The 24,500-nt window shown below is 43.1% G+C and overlaps 1 protein-coding gene across 1 annotated transcript; it reads right to left on the bottom strand.

Moving 5' to 3' along the window:
* Positions 1 to 414: 414 nt before the first annotated feature.
* LOC111950713 (adapter molecule crk) lies at positions 415 to 8,772 on the bottom strand. Its single transcript, XM_023968528.2, has 3 exons — positions 8,351 to 8,772; positions 6,601 to 7,208; positions 415 to 912 (listed from the first exon to the last, which is right to left on the bottom strand). Exons 1-3 carry the CDS (start codon positions 8,568 to 8,570, stop codon positions 778 to 780), a joined length of 963 nt encoding a protein of 320 aa, XP_023824296.1. The 5' UTR covers positions 8,571 to 8,772; the 3' UTR covers positions 415 to 777.
* Positions 8,773 to 24,500: the final 15,728 nt, after the last annotated feature.

Here is a 24,500-nt window from a genome sequence, read left to right as displayed (position 1 = left end):
TCCACTTACTCCCCAGACACAGACAAGACACAGTCATCATAGCATTTCAGAATGTCAGTGATCACACAGGGCGGTGAGGGTCTTGATCATGCACAGGGTAAAAAAAACACACAAAAAACATTTAACATAATATTTAGTATGTAATGGTGTCATATGTCATAATATTTTCCACTTAATTTCAGTACAAAAAGAGTACTTGGGGGTTTGAAGCAGAGGGGCTTGGTTAGGGCCGCTGTGGTGGGTGTCCTGTGGTAACTTGTTCTATCTGTGGAGTGCAGCAATGGTCGTTTCAGTCGCAGTGAGCGTCTTTCTCCACAAGAGGGAGTCAATCAGGAGTCAGTATGGCCATTCTGCTCTTCGAGGTCCCAGATTCACTGTCCTCTACTACAAAAGGGTGATCCATGAGTCTGAGAGAAGCCACATATACACCAGCGTCTGGGCATGTGTGTGTGTGTGTGCGGGCAAATACGTGTGTATATGTGTAAAGGACGATTTCTTGCCAAACATGGGAGAGGGGGCGTAAACTCTGCTGTGTGTGTAGTGTATCAGGACTTGAATACTGGGGTAGAAGTGTAAATTATATTCCGTGTGTGTGAGTGAGAACTTCATCTAAATAAATTCTCTCTCACACACATTAGCAACAGCAGCGAATGAGTTGTAACTTCTGACCACTGCAGTCAGTATATCATGTGTTATTTTCGATCATAGGTGAAAATCACAGAGGACTGGATTGGACTTATGTGAAGTGAGGAGTGTGTCTGTAAGTATGTGTGTGTCTCAGCTCTCGTCCTCGGAGTGTTGATGGTCCAGCAGCCGGACATGCGTAAAGGGAAAGTGGCCGCACTTGCCCTTGCACTCGCCCTCCCACTGGCCGTTCACGTTGATCTTGGTCACTTTCACCATGTCTCCGACCTGCACAAAACACACACGTTAGACTATAGAGACAAATTGGATAGAAGCAAGACCTTCAGGGGTCTGCAACGTGTGGCTCTGGAGCCGCACAAGGCTCTTAAAAAGCCTCTATGGGACTCAATGATGTTCAATAAATAGTTATTTAAAGCAGCCTAATCAATCAACTCTAATAGTAGTAGAATGAATACATCAAATCAACTCTATTCACACTTGAACCACATTAAAATTATTTAGCCTAATTAGTTGGCTACAGCCCTTAGCCTGACGACTCACATTACATTCTTCCGCTGCTCTGTCATTCACTACATACTTTAGGTCGGCTACTCTAATCATTTAAGTCTTGTGGTTACAAGAGGGGCGTTGTACAAAACAAAGTAATCAGCGATTCGATTGTTTCTAACCAATCAGAGTATCAAAGCCTATGACACATTTTTAAACAGCCACTTTACCCACGTGTGTTCTGGCTCTGGCCCAACCCAATCTGACAGCCCTGAATCTGTTTGCATTCGGTGAAGGCTCGGGAGGTACACAGATCCAGACTCATTGCGGAGAAGAAACTAACGTCCGTGGGTGTTGCGCAGCGATTGACCGGAGCAAGGACTCTGGATAGCCAGCCAATACAGCCCAATTCTGCTTTGTTTCGTTTGAGTTCCCGACCCCAGCCTTAGCCTGACAAGTAGGGATGGGCATTTGAAATCATTTCACATTCAAATAAACAAAAATTGGGATAAACTTGGACACTTTGTTGCGCAGCCTGCACCACGGGAGAGACATTGCACGGGATGGGCAGGGGCCAATGGTGTGTGACAAGGGAGAGCGAGGAAAAAGTAGCAACTGACTCATGCTAGTTGACAAACTTGTAAATGCCACATGTTATCTATCATCCCATCTGGCAGGGCCTGTCTTTACTGTATTAAATCTTATTTTTCTACTGTATGTTTGTTTTACTCCATGTGTGACTCTGTTGTTGTATGTGTCGAACTGCTTTGCTTTATCTTGGCCAGGTCGCAATTGTAAATGAGAACTTGTTCTCAACTTGCCTACCTGGTTAAATAAAGGTGAAATAAAAAAATCAAGGTAAAGAAGCTAGCTAAGATTGCCAGATATTAGCTAGCCAGCTTGTTAGCTATGCCAGTTGAGGCTATTTTGCTGCGCTCCCCGTCCTCGTCTACACTAGAGGTCGACCGATTAATCGAAATGGCCGATTAATTAGGGCCGATTTCAAGTTTTCATAACAATCGGAAATCAGTAATTTTTGACACCGATTTTGCAGATTTTTAAAATTATTATTATTTTTTGTACCGCTTTATTTAACTTCTCTGGGATATGTGGGACGGTAGCGTCCCACTTGGCCAAAAGCCAGAAAAAATGTAGCGCGCCAAATTCAAATATATTACTATAAAAATTAATCACACATGAAATCACACATGAAAGACACCAAATTAAAGCTACACATGTTGTGAATCCAGCCAACATGTCTGATTTCAAAAAGAATTTACAGCGAAAGCACACCAAATGATTATGTTAGCTCAGTACATAGCCACAGAAAAACACAGCCATTTTCCCAGCAAAAGATAGTCACAAAAAGCAGAAATAGAGATAAAATTAATCACTGATCTTCATCAGATGACACACATAGGACATCATGTTACACAATACATTTATGTTTTGTTCGATAATGTGCATATTTATATCCACAAATCTCGGTTTACATTGGCGCCATGTTCAGAAATGCCTCCAAAATATCCGGAGAAATTGCAGAGAGCCACGTCAAATAACAGAAATACTCATCATAAACTTTGATGAAAGATACATGTTTTACATAGAATTAAAGATACACTTGTTCTTAATGCAACCGCTGTGTCAGATTTTTACTTTAGTAAAAAGCACACCATGCAATAATCTGAGACGGCACTCAAAAATAACAACATTTCTCCGCCATGTTGGAGTCAACAGAAATACGAAATTACATCATAAATATTCCCTTACCTTTGATCATCTTCATCAGAATGCACTCCCAGGAATCCTAGTTCCACAATAAATCGTTGTTTTGTTTGATAATGTCCATTACTTATGTCTAAGTAGCTACTTTTGCTAGCATGTTTAGTGCACATGTCCAAACGCTCGCGCAGATGCAGGCGAACTCGGACGAAAACTTCAAAAAGTTATATAACAGGTCGAATAAACTGGTCAAACTAAGTAGAGAATCAATCTTCAGGATGTTGTTATCATATATCCAATAACGTTCCAAACGGAGCATTCCTTCGTGTCTGTAGAAGTTATGGAACGCAAGGCGAGATCATGAGGAAAGCGCATGACCAGGAACTGGCAATCTGCCAGACCACTGACTCATTCCCCTCTCATCCAGCCCCACAACACAGCATAAGCTTCATTCCACGTTCTACAGACTGTTGACATCTAGTGGAAGGCGTAGGAAGTGCAAACAGATCCATATCTTACAGGGAATTTAATAGGTGATGAGTTGAACGTTGACCAGTCTCAGAATTCTCAATTCCTGTTTGGATTTTTTTCTCAGGTTTTTGCCTGCCATATGAGTTCTGTTATACTCACATACATCATTCAAACAGTTTTAGAAACTTCAGAGTGTTTTATATCCAATAGTAATAATAATATGCATATATTAGCATCTGGGACAGAGTTGGAGGCAGTTCACTATGGGCACGCAATTCATCCAAAAGTGAAAATGCTGCCCCCTATATCAAATAAGTTAACTAGGCAAGTCAGTTAAGAACACATTCTTATTTTCAATGACGGCCTAGGAACGGTGGGTTAACTACCTTGTTCAGGGGCAGAACAACAGATTTTTACATTGTCAGCTCAGGGATTCAATCTTGCAACCTTACGGTTAACTAGTCCAACGCTCTAACCACCTGCCTCATGAGGAGCTACACATGTTGTGAATCCAGCCAACATGTCTGATTTACGCGAATGCAGTAAGAAGCCAAGGTAAGTTGCTAGCTAGCATTAAACATATCTTATAAAAATCAATCAATCAATCATAATCACTAGTTATAACTACACATGGTTGATGATATTACTAGTTTATCTAGCGTGTCCGGCATATAATCGATGCAGTGCGCATTCGCGAAAAAGGACTGTCGTTGCTCCAACGTGTACCTAACCATAAACATCAATGCCTTTCTTAAAATCAATACACAGAAGTATATATTTTTAAACCTGCAATATTAACCAGGTGAAATTGTGTCACTTCTCTTGCGTTCATTGCACGCAGAGTCAGGGTATATGCAACAGTTTGGGCCGCCTGGCTCATTGCGAACTAATTTGCCAGAATTTTACGTAATTATGACATAACATTGAAGGTTGTGCAATGTAACAGGAATATTTAGACTGGATGCCACCCATTAGATAAAATACGGAACGGTTCCGTATTTCACTGAAAGAATAAAATGTTTTGTTTTCGAGATGATAGTTTCCGGATTCGACCATATTAATGACCTAAGGCTCGTATTTGTGTGTTATTATGTTATAATTAAGTCTATGATTTGATAGAGCAGTCTGACTGAGCGATGGTGGGCACCAGCAGGCCCGTAAGCATTCATTCAAACAGAACCTTCGTGCGTTTTGCCAGCAGCTCTGCGTTTATGAATTCAAGCCTATCAACTCCCGAGATGAGGCTGGTGTAACCGACGTGAAATGGCTAGCTAGTTAGCAGGGTGCGCGCTAATAGCGTTTCAAACGTCACTGGCTCTGAGACTTGGAGTAGTTGTTCCCCTTGCTCTGCATGGGTAACGCTGCTTCGAGGGTGGCTGTTGTCGATGCGTTCCTGGTTCGAGCCCAGGTAGCGGCGAGGAGAGGGATGGAAGCTATACTGTTACACTAGCAATACTAAAGTGCCTATAAAAACATCCAATAGTCAAAGGTATATGAAATACAAATCGTATAGAGAGAAATAGTCCTATAAACAACAACCTAAAACTTCTTACCTGGGAATATTGAAGACTCATGTTAAGAGGAACCACCAGCTTTCATATGTTCTCATGTTCTGAGCAAGGAACTTAAACGTTAGCTTTCTTACATGGCACATATTGCACTTTTACTTTCTTCTCCAACACTTTGTTTTTGCATTATTTAAACCAAATTGAACATGTTTCATTATTTATTTGAGGCCAAATTGATTTTATTGATGTATTATATTAAGTTAAAATAAGTGTTCATTCTGTATTGTAATTGTCATTATTACAACAAACAAAAAATATCAGCCGATTAATCGGTATCGGCCTTTTTTGGTCCTCCAATAATCGGTATTGCCGTTGAAAAATCATAATCGGTCGACCTCTAGTCTACACCAACTCCATTCATTAAACAGCAGCCTACCTTTTGGTTGCTCGTTGTAACCTACTTCTCATTTAGCTAACTTAATTCAATTTTTAAAATTTGCATTGATTTGAGACCTCCCACTTCACAGCCTCTGACTGTAGTGCCAACAACAACAAACCTGTGTAGGCTATAAGTATTTTTATTATGGGTCACACGTCATAAAACTCCATTCAAAGTTTGTTTTATTAGATTAAGAATTTCAAATATCATGGCATATCCTTGTGTGTAACAACGTCAGAAATTATTTGATTTAATTGAGACAAACTTTTCATTGTTAAAACAGGCCTGTGATTTCCCCCCCCCCCCTCAAATAAATACTCTCACAATATTCTAATACTAACATGCCCATCCATACTGACAAGCACAGTAGCCAAACTCTTTATTTCGTTTCGCTAACCCAGGCCAGGGTTGGGGTTGTTTCCATTTCAAATACACTCATGAACAGTTGCAATTGGAAACCAATGTGAACTACCGGTATGTCCACTGACTGACCAATATTGGTATGGAATTACCCGAACCCTGATTGACTCACAGCCTGTAAGGGAATTGACCCGAAGCCCTGATCTACACAGCAGCACAGTCCTACCAAGCCTTTACCTTGGGATACACACTCCATGCCCATTCCCCATCATTCACTATAATCTCTGTTGCTTCACTTTCTAATGTGCATTTTTTTTTTTAAATGGTCCGAAATGGCACCCTGGCCTATTGCTTAGATGGTGCACAACTTTTGACCAAAAGCAGTGCACTAAATAGGGAATAGGGTGCCATTTGGGACAAAACCCATGTTCCTCTCATGACATACAGTTATACCTGCAGGTGTGGTACTTCAAAAGAACGCTCTTCATCAACACTGACAAATTGGACTCTTAAGCTGCAAGCTATGAACTGCGAAGCAACCTTTGTTCGGGCATTGCCATTTCTACTGTACGACTCGCAACCTTCAAACAGCTTCTAATCTTAAATGGATAGTTCTACAAAACTACATATTTATGTGGAACTGAACTATACCTTTAATAGGTATTTAATAGGCGTTTGTTTACTTTGCATCATTGTATTTAGCGCATGTGACAGTACTAGCTCTCCTCTCGGTCTGCTTTTCTCTATATGCATGAACCCATTATACATGTCATTGTGTATGTGTGTGTGTGTGTAAGCATGCAAGTGTGCCTGCCCACATGTGTATGGATGGTTGTGTATACTTACAGGAAAGAGTAAGCAATTACAGCAGCTGCACCCTGGCAGAGAGAACATATAGGGGACATGAAACAGAAAAGAGGGAGAGAGTGCCATGGGGCACAGAGGAAGGCGAAGGGGGTGAACCAATACCTCCAAGGCGAGGGCCGTCTTGTCGTAGGCATTGGGCACCCTTTTCTGAATGGCGCGGGCATAGACGGGCCCGTTCTGCAGGTTGGGCAGGGGAGTGTTGACCATGGGCTGGGCATACTGGCCTGGCTCTCCCAGAGGCGGGGGCAGCTGGGGCGCTGCTCCATCCGTAGTGCTGCCCCCAACACCCGCCGGCCCTCCCGCACCGCCGGGCCCCCCCGCCACCGAGGTGGGCGAGGCGGGCCGGTACTTTTCCACATAGGGTACGGGGATCATGCCGGCGCGGCACTCCTGGTTAGCCGCGTTCCACCACTGCTCCTCAGGCTTCTCCAGCACACGCAGCACGTCACCCTTGCGGAAGGGCAGGTCCTCCTCGTCGTTGCCGGGGAAGTCGAAGATGGCGCGAACAAACTCTGCCTCCTGCGGGGCGCTGCCCGATGCAGTGGGAGGGGCGGTGGCGGCGGCACAGCTCACAAAGCTAGTGTACGTGGCCTTGCTGATGGGCTCGATCAGAGTGGTGGTGTCCAGGTAGTGGATCTTGTAGAACTCCAGAAGGATGGGCAGGGCGTCAAACTCCTGGTCCCCGATGCGGAACCTCGGAGGGGCCAAACCTGGATGGCGAGAGGATGACAGTTTTATTTTTTAAATTCTCCTGGAACCCTGAGGCTACTGAAACTGAAAGTGCCTCAGCTGAGCATTCTTCTGACAATCGAGTCCTAACAAAACAATTAGGCTTAAGTCAAGGACTTAGCTGAAATAGTCTGTTTAAGCCTCCCATGGCTTCACATACAGCATGTATACATTCCCTGTCACAACTTTTGCAAGTTTATTAAGAAAAACAATCTGTTCCAGAAGATATAGGACTACTCATTCGATAGTTTTCGATTCAATTTGACAGCTTAGCTAATGGTCACACACTTGCAAGGCCTGCAAGGTAGGACATGTATGGTGAAATTTCCAAAAGGAAGTAGCCTAAACAAATAAAAAAGTACTGAGCCTGTGTGTGTGTGTGTGTGTGTGTGTGTGTGTGTGTGTGTGTGTGTGTGTGTGTAATTAAAACAGGGCAGGACCACATGCATTCCACACACACCATTCGGGAAACAGTCATCCTCCAATTGTGACAGCATGTCCATTCATTCATAGGATCAGCCCAATCCGACCACTCACTGTCTACCTGGCTCTTACTAAAGACAAAGTACCTAAAGCCTCCAGCTGACAAAACTAAACAAAAACCTTTAAAACCCCACCATTACTACAGTTACAAAAACCACAGCCAGTTATGTGTAGCTAGGTAAACACACTACCAAATCCCTAAATAAATACTATTTCCAAATCTTGGTGACTGTTCAAATTAGAACTCATTAGCGAGCCCAGACCACGACCGTAAGTTAATTGACAAACTACACAATGACTGTCAAGTAGTTAACACAACTAGGGGGTTGCTTGTTTCTGTGCATAGCCATAGTTTGCCTTCTGTTCCAACAGCTAGCTTCAGTCCGACCTTAACAAGAATGATAGCTAGCTACTGATGCTAAGTGTTCATAGTGTAATACAGTTTTCAAACGTATACTCAATTTTGTTTAGCAAACTAACATTAGCTATGTCTGGTGTAGCCAGCTTCCGGCCAACTAAATTATCTTAAACGTAGTTATGTACCGCTAGCTAGTGCCCGCTAGAACTGGGTCAGTGGCGTTTTCCCACGTTAACTAGTTTACTACGTTAGCGAGCTAGTATGACAGCTATCTAATCTTACCTGATCCAGATTGCCGGTTGTTGCTGATGCTGTTGATTATATAATGTGATACTTTTGAGTTCTCTGAGACGGATAGCACGTAGTCCCCGGGACTGGTAATAGAGTCCCTGACGAGAAACACGCCATGTCTCTGACCCTGCAAGAGGAAAACCGCCTCCTGTCGGCTCAACCTTCCCCAGTACCAGCTAGCACGATCCTCCGCATCAAAATTCCCGACCATGACTGCAAATCCACTCCGAGGCCTTCCCCTTGCCTCTCCCTGTCCACAACTAGGATCCAACTCATACAACTTTGTTTCACAGTAGAACACGCTCCGGGAAAAGACACGGCATCGATACCGCTTTAAACCGTTAGATTTATATAAATGTAACCGACTCCCACAAAACAATACTGACCCCCCCCCCTTAAGAATTAATTGTTGCAACCAGAACTATGTAATTTATTTATCAAGGCGTTTTAAAAGACATCTCTGAATTTGCAACGTGAAACTCAGGGGCTGAAACGGCGGATCTTGGTGTAAAGGTTGACTTCATCCCCATGGATTTAACTGGGCGTAGCTAGTCACGATGGGGCATGTCCGCTGGAGGCTGCCACTGAGGTATGGAATGTCATGATGGGCATCACATCCATCCATTTTGAGAAGGGAAGGGAAGAGAAATGTTGATCAGTCAAAGGTTCACATGCTCTGACTTCAAAACTCAGCTGGCTGCTTGTTAAATATTACAATACCAGGTTATTTCGCATGGACTGCAATATGTTGTTATTGATAAGTAACAAATAAGAAGAAGAATATGCCGTTTCAACAATTTGACACTAGATGTCATTCAAATGGCACTCCTAAACTCCAAGGTAGGTGTGGTGAGAACTCGTTCCGGTGGAATACGAAGATACGAGCGCTTATTTCAAAGAGCGCTCCGTAAGCCACGCCCCAGTGGGTAGAGCTAGACATGCTGTACTGGATCACGTTTTAATACGATTAAAAGCCTCTCATTTTACAGTGGGTCCGCCATGGTTCTGTGTAGCTTAGTTATGCTGATATATTTGCAGTTAATTTTGTCTGACGTAATAAGTAAAACAGGGAAACAACGATCGAGTCACAGACAGTTCGCAGTAGAACATAACAGAGAAGGGCATCGTTTACTACTTAAATTATTGGGATCATCTGGTTACCCCCAGTGTTTGGAATATGACGAGCTCGTTGACAAAACAGACCATGAGACGCCTTTTTTACACGGATATTTATTTGTTAAAGGTCCGCGGTGGGTCGGTGTAAACTATGCGATTATATTGGAAGGTTTATAGCAGTGGATGTAATCTATTAATGTACTTTTATAGTATTTCTAAGTAGCAGCCATACAACAGCCAGGGAAACTAATTGTACTCACTCTTAACATTCCGATTTTTCTGCCTGACTGTGGCGCTCTTTATCCGAATTATTAGGATTTCCTGGTAATCACAACAAAACTACTTATTTTGCTCAAATAGAGATAATTAAATGGTGTTTACTTCAAAAAGATTGGTCAGGCCAGAATACAACATTCCGTTTTCTGCATGAGTTTGGCGCTGTTTATTGCAATTTTCTGGATTGTCTTGTGATCAGAACAAAACGTAAATATTGAAGACTCATCTCTTCAGTAGGTCCTATGATTCAGTGTAGTTTGGCCCAGGAGTGTGAAGGTGAACGGAATGGCACTGGAGCAACGAACCACCCTTGCTGTCTCTGCCTGGCTGGTTCCCCTCTCTCCACTGGTATTCTCTGCCTCTTACAGGGTCTGAGTCACTGGCTTACTGGTGCTTACTGGTGCTCTTCCATGCCGTCCCTAGGAGGGGTGCGTCACTTGAGTAGGTTGAGTCACTGACATGATCTTCCTGTCTGGGTTGGCGCCCCCCCTTGGGTTTTGCCGTGGCGGAGATCTTTGTGGGATACACTCGGCCGTGTCTCAGGATGGTAAGTTGGTGTTTGAAGATATTCCTCTAGTGGTGTGGGGGCTGTGCTTTGGCAAAGTGGGTGGGGTTATATCCTGCCTGTTTGGCTCTGTCCGGGGGTATCGTTGGATGGGGCCACAGTGTCTCCCGACCCCTCCTGTCTCAGCCTCCAGTATTTATGCTGCAGTAGTTTGTGTCGAGGGGCTAGGGTCAGTCTGTTATATCTGGATTACTTCTGTCTTATCCAGTGTCCTGTGTGAATTTAAGTATGCTTTCTTTTTCTTTCTCTCTTTCTTTCTCTCTCTGAGGACCTGAGCCCTAGGACCATGCCTCAGGACTACCTGGCCTGATGACTCCTTGCTGTCCCCAGTCCACCTGGCCGTGCTGCTGCTCCAGTTTCAACTGTTCTGCCTGCGGCTATGGAACCCTGACCTGTTCACCGGACGTGCTACCTGTCCCAAACCTGCTGTTTTCAACTCTCTAGAGACAGCAGGAGCGGAAGAGATACTCTCAATGATTGGCTATGAAAAGCCAACTGACATTTACTCCTGTTGCACCCTCAACAACCACTGTGATTATTATTATTTGACCCTGCTGGTCATCTATGAACATTTGACATCTTGGCCATGTTCTGTTATAATCTCCACCCGGCACAGCCAGAAGAGGACTGGCCACCCCTCATAGCCTGGTTCCTCTCAAGGTTTATTCCTAGGTTCTGGCCTTTCTAGGGAGTTTTTCCTAGCCACTGTGCTTCTACACCTGCATTGCTGGCTGTTTTAGTGTTTCTGTACAGCACTTTGTGACATCAGCTGATGTAAGAAGGACTTTACAAATAAATTTGAAATTTGATATCATTATTTACTCAACTACAGATTGAAATAGTGTTTCTTTAAAAAGATGCGCCTGGCTGACATGGACTGTTTCCTTACCTTATTCCCTTTGTGGTTATCCATGGTTGTTGGTTATTTACCAGGTAACAAGTGAAAACGAAACAAGGACCGAAGCAATAGGCTCCTTATTTTACTCAACTAGAGGGTTTCTTTGAAGAGATTGTCCATGGCTGACATTAAAAATACATTAAGGGGAGAGGCTGATTATCTTTCTGCACATCTCTTTATGTCCAATGCTGGCTGCCATTGATATCACATCACAGGGGCACAACTTTGATTTTTAAAGTGGGGGGGTACATAACCTGGCGGGGGTCTGGGGGAGGACATTTTTTGGCCATTTAAAGCTAATTTCCTGCATTTCTACACAATCCAATATGTTGTATTTCTGTCTAATAAAGCCTTTTTGTGGCGAACAACTTTGATTGGCTGGGCCTGGGTGATGCCTGTGCACCTGCCTAGTCATTTGAAATCCATAGATTAGTGACTAATTAATTCATTAAAATGTACTTATAATTAATACTTTCATGTGATATCCTCTGGGTCCACATTGGGCGTTTTGTATGTCTGTTGCGCAAAATAAATTGTTGCATGTTGAATTTATGTTGTTCAGTATAATTCATATCACTGAGCTCTTTTTACTTGCACGCAATATAGCTGGATCGTCCGGTCCCTAGGGGTCCACCGCCCTGCAGCACCCCAACACACCCACTCAGCTTTAGGATCTTAGTGAAACATTCATTACTGGTTTCAGGTGTGTTAGGCCAAGGCCAGAGTGACAACACACAGGACAGCAGACCCCCAGGGCCAGGACTGAGCAGCCAAGCAGCTAGGGACTGCCTAAATAGATATCTCCCCTGAGATATTATGTTTTCAATACAGACTCCTTTGTATCGTTCACTGATATTGTTAATACACTGCAAAAGTCACAAGCTCAATAGACTGGTCTTCCCTGGCTGTCTGTCCCTGTTGGGACACCTGTCGCCATCTGATCCTGCTTAGACATGATGAGCATAGTGTTGTGTACTGACTGTGCACCATGACAGTGAAGCCTGTAGAGATGTTAATTACTCTGTTTGAAAAGTGAAAAGTAGGGAATTAGCTAGGGAAACTGACAGATCAATAACGTTACATTGCTATACTAACTATATACTTATTTTCCACCATAATTTGCAAACTAATTCATTAAAAATCCTACAATGTGATTTTCTGGATTTTTTTCTTCTCATTTTGTCTGTCATAGTTGAAGTGTACATATGATGAAAATTACAGGCCTCTCTCATCTTTTTAAGTGGGAGAACTTGCACAATTGGTGGCTGACTAAATACTTTTTTGCCCCACTGTATGTGTGTGCCGAAAGAAAGCAAAGAGACCCCTTAACCTATGTTTGAACTGACCCAGCTATAACTCTGTGGAGATAAAATAAGACAGCGAGAGCCCCTCCAGGTTTTCCGTATCTGGGGGGGGACTGGAACTGTCAGCTAAGTGGTAATAAACTGTGGTGAGACTTCAGGGGATAATCCAAATATAGTGTGTATTTATGTGCGTAGTTTAAGAGAAGGGATAAAATGAACGTTTTTGTATATGCACGTCAGAGCTCTCTAAATAAACATTCCTGACAATTGTAGCTGGGCCTCCGCCTGATTCGTTTCAACCAGTTTCTTACAAACTCTGGGTTTCAGGCTGAGTAATTAATTCAATTTGGTATTATGAACAACTGAGAACAAAATTCTCGTAACAATCAGTTGTTCTGCACTCTGGTATATTCAATCTAGTGCTTTGAAATCCAACCAAAATAGCCTGTACGACATTACCAAGCACCCCATTTTACACTATCCATTCTCAAAATAGTCCTGTGAGCGTAATGACGCTGATAGAACGCTAACTTCAATACGCTTGTATATTGAGCTTCTTATTCTGGTTTTATGTGTTTGTTCTAATTCATAATTGCCTCCCTGAATTGTTTATTTGATTTGAATTCTCCTGTTTATAAGGTAATGTTGCCCTGCATTATCTAGTTTACTCTTTCATATTCGAGCCGAATTGGTAGAATTTACGTGCGCTTCTTTCAGCGACTCCATGGTTTTAAAATGACTATTTTCCAAGGTAAGGCTATCCACTTCCCCGGACAATAATTAATTAGTCACGGCACGTAATATCTTGTATTAGAATCTATTCTATAATGTCTGCAAATTCATTACTGGATAATACAGATGACTTAATGTCTTATTCCAGTATAGCGCCTCAAATATCACTATTATTGATATCCCACGTTATCTAAACAATTCACACTTGTCTTCCTATTTCCACATAATCTTTCATAACAGTTCAACTTTCCTGGGTTCCTTCCTGCACCTTGCTCAGTCTCCCCTGTCCTTTCCAGGTCCTTTTATTTTACCTAAGAGGGCAGAGAGAGTCTCCTTATCATCTTCCACCTCCATTTCTCTCTTTATTTCCACAACTCCAGGTTTTGTAAACCATTCCACCTTCTTTCTGTCTGACTTTTCCTTGTCCTTCTTCAACATTCCTCTAGCTTTCTTTATACTTTTCAACAATCCTTCTCCTTCTTTAAACATTCTCAGTATTTCTTTTTCTCTTTCTTTCTTGTCCTATTGCTACTGATATCCTTACTTTCAAATGTTTATTTAATTTCTAGTTATTATTTTAGCTTCCTATAATATCCGCACTATCTATGCTGTTTTAGTTATTTTTATTGTGCTATTCACCTATTTAAAACCAATCCTCCTCTGTTGCTTTAATATATATCCCTGTCCTTCCTGGACTATATATTCCTAGTGGTCTGTTAAGTAGTGGATTGCTCGACCATACTCTCATACCTACTGTTATCCACACTACTTTAATATCTCTAGTTATTGTTGCTAGGTGGCGTATCATATGTCCCGTCTTCACATGTCTATAATCATTATTCCTCCAGTAGTATAGTTTTACTTTAAATGTTATTATATCCATGTTTCCCTGTACTGTATATTCCTCTACCTCACACCCCAGTATACATTTTCTATAAACCTTACTGGACACTCACCTATGATGTTTATACACCTCTATATGATTCATAGTATTTCCTCCTAACTTCTAGTATTGTGCAATTCCACTAGTCTTCATATATCATTTACACTCCTCTCTCCTAGTGCAGGATCAAATGCGCCCCTCCTGCCAGGTCACATTTAAGTGACGTCACAGGATGGTTGCGCAATCCCCCTCACTCAGGACAGACAACTCACACACTTTAACACCCTACTTCTTTCCTAAACCTATAAACTTTCTCCACACAGGGAAACTTTACTCATTCAGTCTTTTATTCACATTAATTCAGGCTTTTATTCACATTCACTCACACACACTACGTTTGACCTAAAACAACCTATAGTTTTTTAGCCTAACCTGATGCACTTCCACAAACACAGGAAGACGTTATTTCTACAGGATTTTTGTGGTATGATGGGAGTTCTGCCGAATCGGGTCAGAATCCCATCATTCCCTATTCACCCATCCAGGCAGACCTCTTACTCAGAGCGGTATCACGGATGACCTACTAATTACCGACCCCCGATTAGTCAGACGGAGCGTTATTTGCAGGATTTATTTTGCAATAGGACCTTGCCGAATCGGGTCAAAGTTCTATTGTGCCCTAATTATTCACCCAAGCAGACCTCTCTTCCTGAGAGCGGTATTGTGAACACCTATCCAATCAGTCTCTTACTAATTTATTAGAGCTGTGCCATAGGCTTTCTACCTACTTATTTATGCAGACCTCTACTCATTAGAGGTGCATTCATAAGTAACCTATCCAAGCAGACCTTCTACTAATTTTTATTGAAGCGGTATCATAGGCTTTTTCTATCTATTTATTTATTTGTGTTGACAATACAAACAGGGAGCAGTGATGACACACCAGGCCACGCAGCCAGCTAGTCAGGGCAGACAAACACACCAGGCCACGCAGCCAGCTAGTCAGGGCAGACAAACACACCAGGCCACACAGCCAGCTAGTCAGGGCAGACAAACACACCAGCCAGGCTGGACAAGTTCCCCAGATGAACGGTCCGGAGAGAGGGACAACCTGAATCACACACCCAACTCGGACCGCCTGATCAAGTTGAATGGCTTGTGTTAACGCACAAGCCCAGACAGGTTCTGAAACAGTCGTGCCCGGCCAAGTAGAATCAGACAGGACAATCCCTACTCAAACAGGCCATCCATGCGGGTCCGTTGGACAGTCCGACCAGAGCAAGTGAAAGCCCCTCCCTACCGACCACTCAACACCAGCAAGGCACACAACCCCCTATCCATCAAATCCACACAAATGTCTATCAATAACTATTTTTAACCCCCCAAAGCTTAAGCATGCATGCAGTTATTGAATTCAAAAGCTCTCAGTATTACTAGGGTCATTTAGAAATTGGGTAGAGACCTACGTGGTGCTTCTATCGCTGAGACAGGACCCCCGAGGCAAATCACACAAACATTCAACTATCGTAAGAACAAGCTCACCTGAAATAGTTGGGCGGCCACCGTTTGCGAGACTGCCCAGAAGAACCTCTGTCAGCCACAGAAGCGTCACTGTCCTATGGTCCCTTGAGGCCCTCCTGGCATGCTCGCCATTTATGTTGTGGAAAATATTAAATCAAATCCTACTCAGATACTAGAGCTTGTGAATTCAATTAGACTTTAATTGCAGAGTGCAACAAAGCCGAGCACCTCCATGGAAGTACTGCCTTCTCATTCTTAGTGCTTGGCTTTTATAAATGTTTTCCTTTACATAACGTCATCACCCCATTTGCTTTGTTACATAGTTTCCATTATCTTATTGGCTCAGATATTGAGGCATAGATTCTATTGGTGGCGTGACATGCATACCATTGAGCTAATGTTCCTGTCCAAAGGTCTTTACAAGTTCAGACATACATTATCAATGTATGCTTAACTTGTGTGCGTGTCCAGTAGCCTTCACAAGATCAGATATGGCCCAGACCAGTCACGTCTTGTTAGTTTACCTTGCATCATCTCCACAGATTCTGCTTACGTTCTGTTCTTTACATGTCCAATGGTCAATTCGATGTTGATCTAGCTTAGACACTCACATAGGTTTAGCCTTCATTCTGCTTACATATGTCTAATATTTAAGGTTATATTGATTATTCTTTCTACTTCAAAGAGAACAGTATAGGTTACTGAAAATCATCCGATAACTGGAAAATCTCCAACACTAACCATGTGTGAGTGTAGCAAAATGCTTGTGCTTCTAGTTCCGACAGTGCAGTAATATCTAACAATTCCCCAACAACTACCTAATACACACAAATCTAAAGGGGTGAATGAGAATATGTACATTTAAGTATATGGATGAGCGATGGCGGAGCGGCATAGGCAAGGTGCAATAGATGGTATAAAATACAGTATATACTTGTGATATGAGTAATGTAAGATATGTAAACATTATTAAAGTGGTATTATTTAGAGTGCATTGTATAAAGTGACGAGTGCTCCATTTATTAAAGTGGCCAGTGATTGGGTCTCAATGTAGGCAGCAGCCTCTGAGTTAGTGATAGCTGTTTAGCAGTCTGATGGCCTTGAGATAGAAGCTGTTTTTCAGGCTCTCGGTCCCAGCTTTGATGCACCTGTACTGACCTCGCCTTCTGGATGGTAGCGGTGTGGACAGGTAGTGGCTCGGGTGGTTGAGGTCCTTGATGATTTTTTGGGCTTTCCTGTGACATCAGGTGCTGTAGGTGTCATGGAAGGCAGGTAGTTTGCCCCCGGTGATGCGTTGTGCAGACTGCACCACCCTCTGGAGAACATTGTGGTTGAGGGTAGTGCAGTTGCCGTACCAGGCTGTGATACAGCCCGACAGGATGCTCTCGATTGTGCATCTGTAAAAGTTTGTCAGGGTTTTGGGTGACAAGCCAAATTTCTTCAGCCTCCTGAGGTTGAAGAGGCACTGTTGCGCCTTCCTCACCATACAGTCTGTGTGAGTGGACCATTTCAGTTTGTCTGTGATGTGTACTCCAAGGAACTTAAAACTTTCCACCTTCTCCACTGCTGTCCCTTTGATGTGGATAGGAAGGGTGCTCCCTCTGCGGTTTTGTTTTGTTGATGTTGAGTAAGAGGTTGTTTTCCTGACACCACACTCCAAGTGCCCTCACCTCCTCCCTGTAGGCGGTCTCGTCGTTGTTGGTAATCAAGTCAATTACTGTTGTGTCATTTGCAAACTTGATGATTGGAGGTGTGCATGGCCACGCAGTTGTGGGTGAACAGGGAGTACAGGAGGGGGCTGAGCACACACTCTTGTGGGGCCCAAGTGTTGAGGGTCAGCGAAGTGGAGATGTTTCCTACCTTCACCACCTGGAGGCGGCCTGTCAGAAAGGCCAGGACCCAATTGCACAGAGTGGGGTTGAGACCCTGCCCTGAGCTTGGAGGGTACTATGGTGTTGAATGCTGAGCTGTTGTCAATGAACAGCATTCTTACATAGGTATTCCTCGTCCAGATGGGATAGGGCCGTGTGCAGTGTGATGGCGATTACGTCGTCTGTGGACCTGTTGGGGCGGTATGCAAACTGAAGTGGGTATTGGGTGGCCGGTAAAGTGGAGATGATATGATCCTTGACTAGCCTCTCAAAGCACTTCATGATGACAGAAGTGAGTGCTACGGGGCGGTAGTCATTTAGTTCAGTTATCTTTGCCTTCTTGGGTACAGGAACAATGGTAGCCATCTTGAAGCATGTGGGGACAACAGACTGGGATAGGGAGTGATTGAATATATAAAAGGACACCAATAAGAAGAGACTTGCTTGGGCGAAGAAACACGAGCAATTGACATTAGACTGGTAGAAATTTGTCCTTTGGTCTGATGAGTCCAAATTGGAGAGTTTTGGTTCTAACCACCGTGAGATGCGGTGTGGGTGAATGGATGATCGCTGCATGTGTTTCCCACCGTGAAGCATGGAGGTGGTAGTTTTATGGTGCTTTGCTGGTGACAATGTTGGTGATTTATTAAGAATTCAAGGCACACTTAACCAGCATGGCTACCACAGCATTCTGCAGCGATACACCATCCCATATGGTTTGGGCTTAGTGGGACTATCATTTGTTTTTCAGCAGGACAATGACCCAACACACCTCCAGACTGTGTTAGGTTTATTTTACCAAGAAGGTAAGAATGGAGTGCTGCATCAGATGACCTGGCCTCCACAATCCCACGACCTCAACCAAATTGAGATGGTTTGGGATGAGTCGGACCGCAGATTGAAGGAAAAGCAGTCAACAAGTGCTCAGCATATGTGGGAACTCCTTCAAGACTGTTGGAAAACCATTCCAGGTGAAGCTGGATGAGAGAATGCCAAGAGTGTACAAAGCTGGCAAGGCAAAGGGTGGCTATTTGTTTAAGACGTTTTTGGTTACCACATGATTCAATGTGTTATTTCATAGTTTGTCTTCACTATTATTCTACAATGTAGAAAATATAAAAAAATAAAGAAAACTCTTGAATGGAGTAGGTGTTCTAAAACGGTAGTGTATATATATATATTTTTCTCCAGAAAAACAAAAGGGTGTGAGATCAGTGGCATGTATTCATGGATGCCAAGGGAAGCCCGGCTTCCCCAAAAAATGTACCAAGACAAATTTTGCATCTTTTGTCTCCGTGTTTCATAATTTTCCTTAAATTTGCAAGAGGCTGAAAGTATCTCACTGGAGAAAGCATAAGGGTGAGTGAAACAGTGCACCCCCCCTCCCCTCTGTATGTGTAGCCTATCTATTTTTTTTATTTTTTATTTTACCGTTATTTTACCAGGTAAGTTGACTGAGAACACGTTCTCATTTGCAGCAACGACCTGGGGAATAGTTACAGGGGAGAGGAGGGGGATGAATGAGCCAATTGTAAACTGGGGATTATTAGGTGACCGTGATGGTTGAGGGCCAGATTGGGAATTTAGCCCGACACCGGGGTTAACACCCCTACTCTTACGATAAGTGCCATGGGATCTTTAATGACCTCAGAGAGTCAGGACACCCGTTTAACGTCCCATCCGAAAGACGGCACCCTACACAGAGCAGTGTCCCCAATCACTGCCCTGGGGCATTGGGATCTTTGTTTAGACCAGAGGAAAGAGTGCCTCCTACTGGCCCTCCAACACCACTTCCAGCAGCACCTGGTCTCCCATCCAGGGACTGACCAGGACCAACCCTGCTTAGCTTCAGAAGCAAGCCAGCAGTGGTATGCAGGGTGGTATCTATCTGATGCTGTCTGGTCAAAGATAATGATACTGTTGCTGCCTGTAACATTAAATGCAAGGGAAGCCAGCGAGCATTTGGCCTCCCTTGATTTTTTTATACAGTAGTGTCGTAGCTGAATCAGAATTAGTTAGGTAACATAGATAAATAAGATGTTTTATTTATTTTATACTTGTCATTAGAATGTCTCCTTTTGGACTATACTGTTGGCAGTTGCATTTTCCTTTCTCCTCTAGGAAAAAGTCACTTGGGGCCCAGAGAGGGGAGAGGTCAGGCTTGTCTTTTACATGTCTGGTAATATGCAGAATATCAGAAAGGGAGAAGTCAGGTTTGAACATTGTCTTGCATATGTGAATATATCTGTGAAACCATGTGAAGGGCTCCACTATGTCTGTACTCCAGTCATACCCTCCTTTTCCCATTGGGGGGAGGAGTATGGCAGTGTCTGGAACCATTAAACCACCCCTCTGATGTTGAACTTATCTTTCATAGTATATGACCTAGTGGTTCACTCCCCTTAGTGAGCTTCTCCAGGAGTGGGGAGAAGTGGGGGTGTATTTGAGATGGGGGTATCTAGAATTGACAATTGATATATGCCATTGGATGAGGTAATGTTTTGGTAATAGGAAGTACCAAGAACGAGAAGTAGAACCTCGTCTAAGAGACCAAACTGAACGATAATTTATAGCTAATGCTATCTGGCTATGGGATACTCCTCTTTCAAGTGAAAGGCCCTTTGTGAAGTTCCTAAGATCTGTGGTTCGTCATGTGAGTTGAGAGGGGTGTATCTTGGCTATAAAAGATACTAAGTATTCTTTTGTAAGCACTCTTAGAGAATTAATTTATAGACACTGAATTGATCTGAGAGTCAAAGGGCTATGGTGAAGCTCATATAATTAAAGATGGAGTTTAAAATATAACTCTGACGAGTTAGATGCACTATTGTAAAGTGGTTGTTCCACTGGATATCATAAGGTGAATGCACCAATTTGTAAGTCGCTCTGGATAAGAGCGTCTGCTAAATGACTTAAATGTAAATGTAAATGTTGTGTGTCGTTTGTAAACTCTCATCATTTAGTAACAGGAAATTACCACAACAGTAGCCAATCAGAACTGAGTGAGCTCAACTGTGAATGGTCCTGGCGCACCAATATAAAGTGTCAACGGAATCTAGTTTGGATATGGCTTCACACCAGTCACATCAAAAGTCAAAAGTCATTGATAGAAAAAAAACTTGAATTGTTGCATCTCGTTGTGTTGTTGTCCTCCGGTGGCTAGCTCGCTAAAATTGGTCCTTTCCTAAATTAGCCATGGATGGAGAGAGAGATTTGGACTTCTGGTTTTACTTAATTCTCTGTACTGGCCAATGATTATAACAGTGATTCTGATCCAACCCTTAATTCACACATTGAGCCTCTGGCCTGAGGATGGAATTTCAATATGTAGCAGGTTAATGGCTAATCGTTACCCATTAAAGGAAATTAGGCTAGCGAGCAAGCATTTTAGCCAGTTAACCTAGGACAACAAAATCTAAAAGCGTGTACTGTATGACCGAGTCATAGACTTTCGGCAACATGAAAGAGATGGCATTGGAGTTTCTCTACAAGTAGGGTGAGTCAACATTTTTCTACTTACGCATGTACACACACAAAAAAATGGACAGCCACATGATATTTAGCTTACGTTGATTGGACTAAATTGTTTTTGGAATCTTTTAGTTGTCACTGTATTAGACTAAGCATGGGTGATTTGATGATTCTGAAATGTTGAAGTGGTGCTGGAATAGTGAAGGCAGCTCCTGTTTTCTTTGCGACTTCCGATAACTCTGGTGTTCTAAATCAATAGTTGTTTAGTAGTCCGAAAATGTCGGAGACGTTAACTTCCTTGACCATGCTGTAGGTCATGTAACTGTTTGTTACATGCAACATACTTTGTGGACTCCACCGGAGAGATATTGCTCTCCGGTCTTGTGATGAAACAAAGGTGTGGTTGAATTTATTCTGCCACTTCTTATTGTCTCGGCCTTTGGCCTATATATCATGATGTCAAGGCATATGAACTAACAGGTTATAGAGCAAACAATGCAGGTATCACAACACATAGGATGTAATATGGCTTTTTTCCTGGCTTGGATTCCCCAGTGATTTTACACATGCGATGTGTGTTCCTACCCTGTGCACAATAAAGTTGGTTTAAGGTGCCTAGTTCAAATGATCAAGGAGCTAATATATTAAGGTAAAATATTCTGAAAACCTAAGGGTGTGCGATGTGTCCTTATCCTCTGAACTGTCCAAAGTATTGCATTAAGTGATTTTGTATAAATACATAAAAAAGTAGGAATAATTTTATGAGAAAACAAAAAGGGTGTGCAACATGCCTCTATGTAAGGAATAATGGACAGTTGAAATGAGGTTGCTAAGTCACGTGGTGTAAGAACTATTGATATTTGAATATTGTGATCATGCACTTTGTTGACGGTCCCCAACTACTTGCATCAATGGCGTGCCAGGCTGCCTACACCACTGACCATGTGATAACGACTAGGGTCGGAATCGAGAAATAAGACCTGTGCAATGTTGTACACATTTGATCATTAATTAATTAATTAATGCTCATCGAACATCTCATTCCAAAATCATGGGCATTAATATGGAGTTGGTCCCCCTTTTGCTGCTATAACAGCCTCCACTCTTCTGGGAAGGCTTTCCACTAGATGTTGGAACATTGCTGCAGGGACTTGCTTCCATTTAGCCACAAGAGCATTAGTGAGGTTGGGCACTGATGCTGAGCGATTAGGCCTGGCTCGCAGCATTTCAATTCATCCCAAAGATGTTTGATGGGGTTGAGGTCAGGGCTCTGTGCAGGTCAGTCATGTTCTTCCACACCGATCTCAACTAACCATTTCTGTATGGACCTCACTTTCAGGATGACAATGCCCCCATGCACAAACAGGAAACGGCCTTCCCCAAACTGTTGCCACAAAGTTGGAAGCACAGAATCGTCATTGTATACTGCAGCATTACGATTTCCCATCACAGGAACCAAGGGGCCTAGCCCAAACCATGAAAAACAGCTCTAGACCATTATTCCTCCAAAATGTATAGTTAGCACTACATATTCGGGCAGGTAGCGTTCTCCTGGCATCCGCCAAACCCAGATTCATCTGTTAGACTGACAGATGGTGAAGCGTGATTCATCACTTCAGAGAACACTTTTGCACTGCTCCAGAGTCCAATGACAGTGAGCTTTACACCAACCCAGGCAACGCTTGGCATTGCGCATGGTGACCTTATGCCTATGTGTGGCCATTCGGCCATGGAAACCCATTTCATGAAGCTCCCGACAAACAGTTCTTGTGCTACGCACAGTCCCGATCTGTGAGGTTGTGTGGCCTACCTCTTGGCGGCTGAGCTGTTGCTGCCCATAGACGTTTCCACTTCACAATAACAGCACTTACAGTTAAACCGGAGCAGCTCTAGCAGGGCAGAAATTTGATGAACTGACTTGTCATCCTATGACGTTGCCACGTTGAAAGTCAATGAGCTCTTCAGTTAGGCCATTCTACTGCCAATGTTTGTCTATGGCGATTTCATGGCTGTGTGCTCGATTTTATACACTTATCAGCAACGGGTGTGGATGAAATAGCAGAATCCACTCATTTGAAGGGGTGTCCACATACTTTTGTATATATAGTGTAGATCAAATCGTTAGGGAGATATTTAAGGTCCGAATTTCTAGCGAATATAAAATCGCAAACAAATGTTTTCCATGGTCTGGTACCATAGGAAAGATATTTCAATTCATCTACCAGTAAATGCTAACTAAGCCAACAACAGGTATGCAAACCAGGTATCGAAGAAGTTTGGTCCGAAGTCTTGGTTGAATCATTATGTGCTGTAAGAACATTTCTAAAAGGTTATCCCGAAAACCCTTCCCAATTAAATGCAAAGTAGGCCTACCTGGTGATGTGTATCAATCGAGATGGCATTAGTTTAGATAACTCTGCCATCACATGTACACTATTGTACAGTACAGAAACACAGCTAGCCAAATGGTCTCTTGCTAGGTGCTCAACTGAATTAAAAATTAAAACTACACCCTCCCAATTATTAGATATTATTTTCTCCCAGATCTCAAAAAGGTCTCCTGATACGGTTTAAGCATTGTTGTGGACTTAGAACATCCAATGTTTGTTGTTTTTAATATATATATATATATATATACACTGCTCAAAAAAATAAAGGGAACACTTAAACAACACAATGTAACTCCAAGTCAATCACACTTCTGTGAAATCAAACTGTCCACTTAGGAAGCAACACTGATTGACAATAAATTTCACATGCTGTTGTGCAAATGGAATAGACAAAAGGTGGAAATTATAGGCAATTAGCAAGCACCCCCAAAAAAGGAGTGATTCTGCAGGTGGTGACCACAGACCACTTCTCAGTTCCTATGCTTCCTGGCTGATATTTTGGTCACTTTTGAATGCTGGCGTGCTCTCACTCTAGTGGTAGCATGAGACGGAGTCTACAACCCACACAAGTGGCTCAGGTAGTGCAGTTCATCCAGGATGGCACATCAATGCGAGCTGTGGCAAAAAGGTTTGCTGTGTCTGTCAGTGTAGTGTCCAGAGCATGGAGGCGCTACCAGGAGACAGGCCAGTACATCAGGAGACGTGGAGGAGGCCATAGGAGGGCAACAACCCAGCAGCAGGACCGCTACCTCCGCCTTTGTGCAAGGAGGTGCACTGCCAGAGCCCTGCAAAATGACCTCCAGCAGGCCACAAATGTGCATGTGTCTGCTCAAACGATCAGAAACAGACTCCATGAGGGTGGTATGAGGGCCCGACGTCCACAGGTGGGGGTTGTGCTTACAGCCCAGCACCGTGCAGGACGTTTGGCATTTGCCAGAGAAAACCAAGATTGGCAAATTCGCCACTGGCGCCCTGTGCTCTTCACAGATGAAAGCAGGTTCACACTGAGCACATGTGACAGACGTGACAGAGTCTGGAGACGCCGTGGAGAATGTTCTGCTGCCTGCAACATCCTCCAGCATGACCGGTTTGGCGGTGGGTCAGTCATGGTGTG

The sequence above is a fragment of the Salvelinus sp. IW2-2015 genome, linkage group LG23, assembly GCF_002910315.2.
Source record: "Salvelinus sp. IW2-2015 linkage group LG23, ASM291031v2, whole genome shotgun sequence".
In the NCBI taxonomy this organism is placed as follows: Eukaryota; Metazoa; Chordata; class Actinopteri; order Salmoniformes; family Salmonidae; genus Salvelinus; species Salvelinus sp. IW2-2015.
Note: the sequence above shows the minus strand (reverse complement) of the source record. Positions and strands in the feature narration are given on the sequence as shown.